Below are 10,832 nucleotides of genomic sequence, written 5' to 3' on the forward strand. Positions count from 1 at the left end.
CCTCAAGAGCGAGGAAGGCAGTGGGGTACCTCCAACCACCAATACCAGCACTCCCTAAGCATGCATGAATGAAATGAGCATGCTTGGGGAGTGCAAATGTTTGTTGCTGGAGGCATACCATTGACTTTCAAGCTCCTGGGGCAATATGAGGAGAAAGGGAGCAATTCAGGCAACAGATTTCTTTGGCTGACAGTGTTTCAGCTACCCCACGAAACACTGAAGAGGTACTATAGCTTTGGAGGGTACCTGAGCATACAGGAAGGGTGCCAGGCCTCAAGGCTCCCCTACATATCTTCCTTTCTCCTACACCCTAGGTCCATCTCTCCCCGCTCTCTTGCCCCCTTCCAGTTCCAATTTCTCCTCTCCCTCCCAGGTCCAACACTATCCTCCCTGCCCAGTCTAATTCTCTTCCCCCAGTCAAATTTTCCCCTCCCTTCAGGTCCAATTCTCTCCCCCTCCTTCCTCCTCCCTCCCAGGTGCAACCCTCTCTCTCCTCCCTTCTCACCCCAGGTTCAACTTTCTCCTTCTTCCTCTCGCCTAGGTCCAACTCTCCATCCCTCTTCCCCCCTAGGTCCAACTGTCCCTGCCCATCTCAAGCTATTAGGTCTAATTCTCCCCACCCCCCCTCAATCCAACATGGCTGCTGTCCCTTTCACACACACCCTGAGACCCAATTCGGCTGCTTTCCTCTCAACCCTTCACCCCAAACTCAACATGGCCATCTTCGTTTCACCCTCCCCAGACCCAACACTGCTGCCTCTTCTCCAAACCCCCCCCCCCCCCACTGAACTAACACTTGCCTCCCCCCCCCCCAAACACTGTTTGGTCTACCTTTAAATCTAGTGTTCATTCCTGCAGGCCAGCATAGTCTTACAGAAGTCCAAGTCAGAAATGGCTGTCATAAAGGAGGATGCAGCCATATTGCTCCCTTCAAAAATCTTGCTACATCAAGATGTGAAGCCAACAAAACTTTCTCCACTTAAGCCCTAAAGCAAGAGATGCCTGGCACCTGTAATTTGAGGGAACCAACTGACAGGCCCTTCTCTAGCCCCTCCTGAAAAAATACAAGTATAGTATGTCAGGTGCGACTGAGAAGAACCGAAAAGGAAAAGGACCTGGGCCTATTAATTGATAGGACCCTGAAGCCGTTGGTCAATGTGCAGCAGCAGCGAAGAATGCAAACAGAATGCTAGGCATGATAAAGAAGGGAATCACGAGTAGATCGGAAAAAGTAATAATGCTGCTTTATAGAGCAATGGTCAGACCACACTTGGAATACTGTGTCCAACATTGGTCTCCATACCTAAAGGATATAAAAATACTCGAGAGGGTGCAGAGACGAGCAACGAAGCTAATAAAGGGCATGGAGAACTTGAAATATGAGGAACGACTCAAGAGACTGGGATTGTTCTCCCTCGAGAAGAGGAGACTGCGAGGGGATATGATCGAGACTTTCAAAATACTTAAAGGAATCAACAAAATAGAGCAGGAAAAAAAATTATTTACAATGTCTAATGTGACACGGATAAGAGGACATGGACAGAAGCTAAGGGGGGGACAAGTTCAGGACAAATATCAAGAAGTTCTGCTTCACGCAACGAGTGGTGGACACCTGGAATGCTGTCCCATAAGAGGTAATTGCGGAATCCACCATTCTATGATTTAAGGGTAAGTTAGATGTGCATCTCTTTATGAGTGGCATAAAGTGACATGGGTAAGGGTAAGCTAGACACACATCTCCTTACGAAAAGCTTAGAGTGATATGAGGTCTAAAACTATGCCAGGGTACACCTGGCGGGGCCTCCGCATGTGCGGATCGCCAGACTTGATGGACCTAGGGTCTGTTCCGGAGATGGCACTTCTTATGTTCTTATGTGCTAAGGCTGCGCGCTCAAGAGCTATACTGTAAGCCCAAAGCATTTCAGATCCCCCAGGACTACTGAACCCTGTGAAGTGGCAGTTTGAGACATTGGTCCCTCTGTAGATGGAGCAGATCCTTGTATCATGGCCCATGTGGCCAATCTAGGGCAACTAAGATTACCAACCCTGGCTGGGTTGCTATTTTTCAAATGGCCCAGCCTATCATGGGCTAAGGGGGAAATACATACATCAGCCCCTTCTCTAGCCAAGATTGTACTACAGCGTCCATGCCGGCACTTCCTGGCTGGAATCTTCGGCTGAAGAAGCGAGAGACTTTTTTGTTAGCTCCTGACCCCCAAGCTATCTTAAGTGTTAGTACAGGCTAGCTAGGTAGGTGCCCCTGTAAAAGGAAAAATTGAGATGGGGACTGTCCACTGACACAAGGAGGAAGAGCCAGAAATTTGTGGGTAGAGGTGAATAACCCACTGGTCAAGATTCATACTCCTTTTGCACTGGAAATAGGAATATGCAAGTAAGCCTCAATCAAATCCAGCAAAGCTAGAAATTCCCCCAGTGCCACTGAAATAATGACCAAATGGTCTCCATCCAGAATGTCAACACAATAATTTGAGGAGTTACCATTAGATATTCTGTGATGATATATGATAAGTCTCTAATATCACGCTTTAAATAATTTAAATAAATAAATAAGTAAAGTGCTCAGACCCTACAACCAAATCTGTTCAGGATAAGCAACATTTATCCTTTTTGGATGTTGAAGTGTTTAAATCAGGTAGCTGCATCTCCACCAGTCTACACAGAAAGCTGTCAAGATAGAAATTCTCTGCTTCAGTATCAAAGTTTTCATCCCAGAGCGCTGAGAAACAGTATTCCCATTGGGTAATTCCTTCGTTTGAGACAGATCTGTTCAGACAAAAATGACTTTAACAATCAAGCTAGCATTATGAGTCAGAAATTCAGGGAAAGGGGTTATCTGAGAAAAATAATCAAGAGAGCTTGGAAGAGGGCCAGACACTGTCAACGTCAGTGGCTAATATATTCACAAACTCAACGTTCTATAGAAAGTTTAGCATGCGTTTTACCTTATACTAGTAACAGTAATCACATTAAAAAGATTATACAAAAGCAGTCCTAAATTTGCATTTTCAAGATCGCGTAATTTGGGCAAATTACTCAAACATAAAAATATACAGCAATCCAATGATAGGGCTGCGCCGCACACTGGCTGCGAGAGATGCAGTCAGTATCGGTATGTTTTACAGGAAAATTCACTGATAATTCCTTATAGTGGAGGGAAATGCTTTTACCTCACCACGAGAATGGATTGTAACTCATGTGGGGTGGTTTATTGTATAGTTTGTCTGTGTAGCCAATATTGTCCGTGTGTCCTCCTCTTTCCATATTATCAGCCAAATTTTTTTGGTAGTAATATTACATTGAAAATCAAAGATTAAATAAATAGGAGAAAAAAATCTTTTATAAATTAATTCACCTAATAAATAATATAACACTAAATGTGAATCAAAATATTTAAAGTATATATTAAATTATTTAAAAAAATAAATAATTTATAGAGTGCTCTATAAATTATTTATTTTTTTAAATAATTTAATATATACTTTAAATATTTTGATTCACATTTAGTAATATTACATTGCCACACTGTTAGGAAGATCAAAACTCGTATCACAGAACATCTCAGTAATATACGTAGGAGTCGAGTTACAGTGCCACTGGCGTCTCATTAGCTAGATAAGGAACATACCATTGATGCTTTATGGTATACGGTCCTGTTCCAAGCTTCAGATTTTTCAGGCGATGTAGCAAATTTTTTATCCCTAAGGGAACCCAAGTTTATTTTTAACTGGCACACTTTGGTTCCTTATGGACTAAATGCCGAAATAGATTGGTTCCAATTGTGATTCATATGGGTTGCTTTACCTTCAGGAAGTTTAGTGATGACGCTCCCAGTTGCCCAAGAGGAGGGATTTAAAAGGGCAGTTCTAGTAAGTGTTCTCAGTTTTGCCTGGCCCAGTTGCCTTCCGGGCGAGAATCAGCCAAGAGACAGTAGGCTAGCATTATATATTAAGTATTCATAACATATTTGAATGGCATGCATAAGTGTGTAATTCTGTTTTAGTGAGACAAAGACCATTTATATAGTTTTAAGGTTATGTTTTACAGAACACTATGTTCGTGTATTTTCTTATCAGTGACCCCTCCTGAGGAAGAGTGCAAAACTCGAGTCGGGGGGCCGGGTTTCACAAGAATGGCTTTTAACTGTTTTCATTTAGAGCACTAGCACTTTAATATTTTGGTTTATGGCTGCTGTTATTAAGACCAAGGAGCCTCCTGTCAGATATCAGATAAGTTGATCTTCTTTATATTTATTTTACATTTATGTTTAGTGTAAAACATTATGACAACAACAGGAAGAGATGGGACAGTAAAGGCAATGATTGTCCCAGTGGTAACCATAGTTTAGTGATTTCACTGAACAGATTTGTTGTAGGGTCTGAGCACTTTATTTATTTAAAGCTGTAATATTAGAGAATTCTCCATCCAGAATGACCACCAGTTGTCTTTCTTGAGCACAATAAAATAAATGGAGTACAGTACAGGGGTTCAAGGAAGGTTTAGATAGGTTCCTAAAAGATAAGGGGATTGAGGGGTACAGATAGAAGCAGAGGTAGGTTATAGAAATGGTCAGGAACCACTTCACAGGTCATGGACCTGATGGGCCGCTGCGGGAGCGGACCGCTGGGCGCGATGGACCTCTGGTCTGACCCAGTGGAGGCAACTTCTTATGTTCTTATCTTCCTCGGTTGAGATGGGTTCTACAGATTGAATATCCAGGAGCCATTTCACTGTTGCTTGGACACTTATCGTTTTTTCTGGCCATCCAGCCAGAGAATTCATAAATATAGAATTCCAACTTGTAGCCCTCTCAAGTGATCTGTGGTCCGTGCAAATCCTTGCCAAGTCTTCCCAATAAGCCAACAACCTCCCTCCTATCCATGGAAGTTCAATTACTGGCCTGGCGTCATTGTGACTTCTTAGAGGCCAATGCAGGATGTGAACCTGATGGTTGAGCTCGCTTGGAGCCTCTAAGCCTCTGTTGAGAATCCTGAAATGATCTATGAGCAGAGGACCCCCGCTAAGTACCAACAAAACCATCAAGAACCACAAAAAGCACCACAACCATCCCCCCCAAAGGCACGTGGTCTACTGTCTGGCAAAGATTTAGGGCGACGATCTGCCATACTGGTTATAAGATCATCCAACCCCTTGCCAAAGAGCACTTCTGGTCTTGTGCATCCTTTAGACTTACTCCACCTTCACTTCATAGAGAAATACGTTTGGTAACCTGAGCTATCAATGAATCCACTTTCGGTGGGACAAACAGCTCTTGGAAAATAGGAGCCAGCGGATACAACTTTAGTAATCCATAAGGGACCTTCTAGAGCCTCCCAGTGCTCCATTAACATCATTGTAATGTCTGGATGTGAAAGAAAAAAGATGGTCCGAGGCTTAGAGCTGCTCATGACAGAACACTGAGCAGCAGAGGTCTGTGGGGGTTCAAGCTTCAATACCCACAAGAATTCTATGATGGGCAGTACTCACAGTTCTGCTGGTGCTGTGCCTGCTTCAACTAAAACAGCAGCTGGAAAATGGGGAAGACTCCTGCCTCAGACAAGCATATAAAAATATTCCAGATGCTTGTTCCTTCAGGCTGCCAGTCAGCCTGTGTTAAAGCCTGAGACCCCAGACCCTCACAGCTCCTCGTGCATCTTCAAGGGGGTGGAGGGAGGGACAACACAGCTGGCACTGATAAAGTCCTCAGGAATGACATGGATGCCACACAGCCTGTGCTCAAGTATTGTGATATTGTGATAAGCGATTCATCAAATGCCAATAAACTTGAAACTTAATGACCAGGAACAAGCTTCGCTACCAGGGGCATGGTCCCTAAGTCACCAAAAGTATTACTGCACACTGGCTAGGTAGGTGCCCTGAAAAAAGGGTTTGCTTTCCCAGCTACAGACCTCCAACAGTGAGAATCTGTGCCTTCCCCCAGGGAACCTGGAGACCTTTGTAGCACCAATAAGCCTCTAAAAGTGAGGCCAAAAAGCCCATAAACAAACTGAAAGCAGAGCAGATCAGAAAGACATCTTCAACTTATGAGTAGAAGGAAAAACTAAGGAGCAAAAACATAGTGCATAAATAGGGGAGGCGGAGCCAAAAAATATAGATGATTCCTTCTACACAAACTTGCAAGTAGATATGAATAACCCACTGCTTTAAGACTCGTATGCCTTTTGCACTAGAAATGTCATTGTAACCCATCCTTCCCTGTAATGCCCAAAACCCCCTTCTGCAGCTTGTTTCTGAGCTAAACTTTCCAGCAACTACTTAATTGTAAAATAAATACCTCCTAGTATTACATGAACTCTTTGCTCCCCTCCATAACTCCCCATTTCTAAACAATACTCACACCCTGCAGGGCTGTGGAGTGTTTCATCCTTAACATGCAGACACTCTGATGTTGCAATATCTTCAGTACTACTGAATTTCTCATGCTCCTGCTGAGCATCTATAGTCTTTGCTGGTGAGACATCACCTCTCATGCAGCAGATATCTCTCTCCAACACCTTTTGCCCGGAACAGCCCAGTAGGTTGTATTCAGCATCTGCAATTTCAGACATTATCCCTGAAATGGTTAAAAAAAAATATGACTCGTGTCATCATGAAGCAGCAAGTTTGTTAATTAATTTAAGAGAGAAATCAATTTTTTATAAAGAAGTCAGCGATATAGTGGAACCCTGTCCTCCACTAGCCAACATTATGTAGAGACTCTTATCAGGAAACCAGAAATCATTTCTTCACAGCAGGCGCATAGCTAGAAGTCCATTTGTGGGGGGTTCCCAAAAAATGGGCTTGGGAGGTCCCGATAGTCTCACCCTGTCCTAAAACAGTAACACAGTACCTTTCCTGGCAGGTATGCTAAGACCTGTCAGTCAAAGACATCTTCCACAGTGGCACTTATTTCACTCTGGCACACTTTGGCAGTTAATGCCAGCTCAGACCTGAACTGAGTACAAGTGAGAAAGCCAGCATTGGCAGCCAAAGTGCACCTGAGTGAATTAAATGCCACTGCAGGCCTGATCCTTGTCAGCCATGAAAGTTGAGGGGTAAGTGGGTACTCTGCTCATGTGGCTACACCAGTGCTTCACAGAAGGGATGGTATCTGCATAAAGCAACCTCCCAAGTGGATAGGAGGAAGACAAAACTGTATCAGAACACAAAATATTGGAGGCAGGCACACAGAAGAGTGGGAGAGTGTGGAGCAGTGGTTAAAGTTAGAGCAGTGTCCTGCAAACTTTCTCAAGCTATGGCACAAGCTAGTGGCCACAGTTTGAGGCACCCGGAAATGTGCGGGCATTGCCATGATGACATCATGCGCATGTGCGACATCATCACGTTGATGTCCATGCATGTGCAAAGGTCCTTCAGATGGGCCCCGAGACACCAGTGGGGGTGCCAGCAGGGAAGAGGGCTGGAAAGGAGAGGCACTGACGCCTATTGACTGCCTACAGGACGTGCCTCTCACCGTGAGAGGCATGATTTGTAGTCAGTCAGTAGGCGTCAGCGCCTCTCCTCCCCAGTGTGCCGTGGCACACCTGAAATCTCAGGAGGCACAGTTTGCGATACACTGAGCTAGAGCCTCAACACCCTGAGGTTGTGGATTCAAACCCACACTGCTCCTTGTGACCCTGGGCAAGTCACTAACTCCCTCCATTGTCCCAGGTACATTACATCAATGTTTCTCAAGCAGTATGGCGCTGGTGCTATATGTCTCCCAACTTCCTTTGCATCTATGCAATGCTGTGTATCTCCTTTCCTCCTGTCGTCGCATATATGCAGCACCGGCGCTGTATATCTCCCTTCCTCCTACCATCGCATATCACCCTCCTTCCCCGAACAGTAGCAGTTCACTATGTGACCTTTGCTAGGCCAGCCCGCCTCCGATGAAAAAGAAAGTTGCATCATCGGAGGCGAGCTGGACTAGCAAAGGCCCTGAGGCTGCCTGATGGAATCGCTGGCTCAGCAGTACCTCTCCTCTCCCTAGCGGCCGCTCACTTTGTGCTTTTAACTTCCCAACACAGCTGCCGCTAGTGTTAGTTTAGCTGCGGTTCCATCAAGCAGCCTCAGGGCCTTTCCTAGGCTGGATCACCTCCGACAAAAGAGGAAGTTGCATCATTGGGGGCGAATCGGTCTAGCAAAGGCTAACTAATGTTAGCGGCAGCTGCGTAGGGAAGTTAAAAGCACACAGTAAGCTGTCACTAGGGAGGGGAGAGGTACTGCTGGACCTGGCAAAAGGGAAAGGTGCTGCTGGACTTAAAGGAGAAGAGAAAGGAAAGATGCTGCACGCTGGAGGGGAGGGTGTGATGGTGGGAGAGAGCATATTAGTTGTGAGTGAAAATGAGGGGGAGGGACAGAAGGAAGGAAAATTGTTGCAGGATGAGTGAGAGTGATGAGAGAGGAAGAAGTGGACATGGTGTGGAGGAGAGGAAGAAATGGGGCATAGAGAGAAAGCATGTTGGGAGTGGGGTTGGGGAGAGATGGACTTGGGGTGGAAAGGAGGGATGTCGCACTTGAGGGAAGGGGCGAGGAGAAAGAGAAAGTGTGCAGGAGGCAGAAAGTGTTGGTCTCGAGAGACTATGGGAACTCAAGGCAGCCATTTGCTATGAGTGATCTGCACAGGGCAGGAGCGTAGGAAGATCACTCCTGCCCCGAAAGGCCGCTATACCACCAGGTAAGGTCTGGGATGCCGGGAGGGAGGTGGGAAGGTCTGGAATGAGGCAGGGGTGGGTCAGAGCCAGCCGAAAACTTACTCACGATTTTTCACACTTCACGGTACAGCTCTGCACCCAACCCCTGTGAATACCAAGGGAGAAGTATACTTCCCATTTTACCAGGCGTAATCACTGAATATAAGTCTATCGATACCGGAAGATTGGGATAAATAAATATCGGGCAACACATGTAATCAGCTAGTAAGATTATATTGTGTGTATATGAAAAAAATGGATAGAAGAAATTGCATTACAACTATTATTATGGGGGTGGGGAGTACTCAGTTGATATTTGTTAGACTTAGGGGGTACTTGGCTTGAAGAAGTTGAGAAACACTGCATTAGACAGGTTGTGAGCTTGATGGGACAGACAGGAAAAAATGCTAGAGTACCTGAATAAATTCATGCACTGTAAACCGTTCTGAGCTCCCTGGATGAAATAAAAAAAACTAGATTAGATTAGATAGTCTGAGATTTTAACGGTGTTTTCCAGAGGTCCAGGAAAACCACAAATCCAGATTTTCCCCCCTCTGTCCATTTCTCGGTAGGTTAAAGTAAGTTTATTCAGGTCACAGGTGCAGCAGGAATTTTCCTGTTCTCCAAAGAGCTTACAATTTGAACCTATACACTTGAAACAATGAAGGATTTCAATGAGTTGCCCAAGATCACAAGGAGGTGCGGTGAAATCTGAACACTGGAAAGCCCAGCCTTAGAAGCTATGGTGACCAGTAGAGAAAGCCAGCAATAGGTGTAAGAAGTCAGCATGAAATCGCTGCCTTCAGACATATTGTCTTACGTTTCTTTGGGAAATGTGAATCACAGCTCTGTAGCACACCCTAGCCTGGTCTGTCGTTTACAGACGTACTAACTTGCCTCAGATGCCGAACACTCCTCTTCACACGCGTTGGGGGGTGATGGAGGGGAACCCCTCTCTACCACCTCGCGCTCTCCACGGTCCGGCATAGCCTCCCCTCCCCCAAGATCCTACCTCCAAACTTGCGTCGGAAGTAATCTGCAACTAGCCCCACAAGCTTTTCTTCTCCTGCACCCCGCCCCCCTCTTGCGTAACTTCCCTCCCTCGGCTATGTCCCGCCCCACCGAAAACAGGAAATAGCGTTAGAGGGGGCGGAGCATTGGAGAAAGAACGTTGTAGGAGCGGCAGTGGGCGGTCGTCTCAGACACGAGTTCGAAGTAGGAGGTGGGGCTTGGTATTGTGGGTGAGATGCCGGATTACGGAGACGGGCAGTGAGATGGTAGAAAGATTGAACGGTGGGATGCAGGAGCCAGGAGTTTGAAAGATGCTGGAGAAAGACGGAGGAGGAGGACGAGTGTCCGCTTTTTTCATTTATTTCTCACTGTACAAAGACGGGCGCAAAAGTGCATAACGTAAAAGGAATACAGGAACATAGTAAAGCGAAGTTCAAGAAGTCATATGCAAATTATTTGTGCGCCTAACGTGTGCTAACAAATGAAAATTGAAGGGAGGATAGTGCCTAGCCAGATGCGCACAAAGATTTTGGATAAGCAGAGCTCTTGTGCGGGTGCCCAGATAAATCTGTAAATCATTCAAAATTCTGCTCACAAAATGAGCAAATTCTGCAAGCTTGTCAAAAGCTAAACAATATTTTTGCCATTAACCATATTCCATTTAAAACATCCAAATAAAGGCCCTCTTATAAAAATGAGTAACAGGTAGGGATTTTTTTATTGCCAGCCACTGCAGTAAAAGCTCTGACACTCATAGAATTCCTCAGGGACTGTTTTCTTACTCTTTATGGCTTTGTACAGCGCTGCCTGGGTCTGGTAGCACTATATAAATAACTAGCTGATGCCCCGGCGTTGCACGGGTATTTAATTATAGCAATAACACTGTAAATGGATTCAAATAAAGATACTTTATAGTGGTGAATGAAAATATTTTTTTACAGCTTTATAAAAAGTACAATAATCAAATTATAATGTGAAATATTTGACAAAATGAATACAATACAACTAACACAAAACTTGATTATAAACAACATTTTTAGTTTCACCTCCAGGAGCAAGAACATATACATTCTTGGGTGAACCCACCCTTCCCACGTGTGCAGGTGG

At 45.0% G+C, this 10,832-nt stretch overlaps 1 protein-coding gene across 5 annotated transcripts in view; it reads right to left on the bottom strand.

The window, feature by feature from the left end:
• ZNF576 (zinc finger protein 576) overlaps positions 1-9,776 on the bottom strand; it is an 11,465-nt gene extending 1,689 nt beyond the window's left edge. Inside the window, exons 1-2 of one of the 5 annotated variants that reach the window (XM_033914217.1) lie at positions 9,612-9,776; positions 6,377-6,571 (exon numbers count right to left, since the gene is read on the bottom strand). In XM_033914217.1, coding sequence (XP_033770108.1) covers positions 6,377-6,509 — 133 coding nt within the window. In that variant the 5' untranslated portion in view covers positions 6,510-6,571; positions 9,612-9,776. Of the gene's footprint in view, positions 1-6,376; positions 6,593-9,611 lie in introns of those variants that run through there. The other 4 variants (XM_033914218.1, XM_033914216.1, XM_033914220.1 and 1 more) reach the window with 4 other exon arrangements.
• Positions 9,777-10,832: the final 1,056 nt, after the last annotated feature.

The sequence above is a fragment of the Geotrypetes seraphini genome, chromosome 11, assembly GCF_902459505.1.
Source record: "Geotrypetes seraphini chromosome 11, aGeoSer1.1, whole genome shotgun sequence".
Classification (NCBI taxonomy): domain Eukaryota; kingdom Metazoa; phylum Chordata; class Amphibia; order Gymnophiona; family Dermophiidae; genus Geotrypetes; species Geotrypetes seraphini.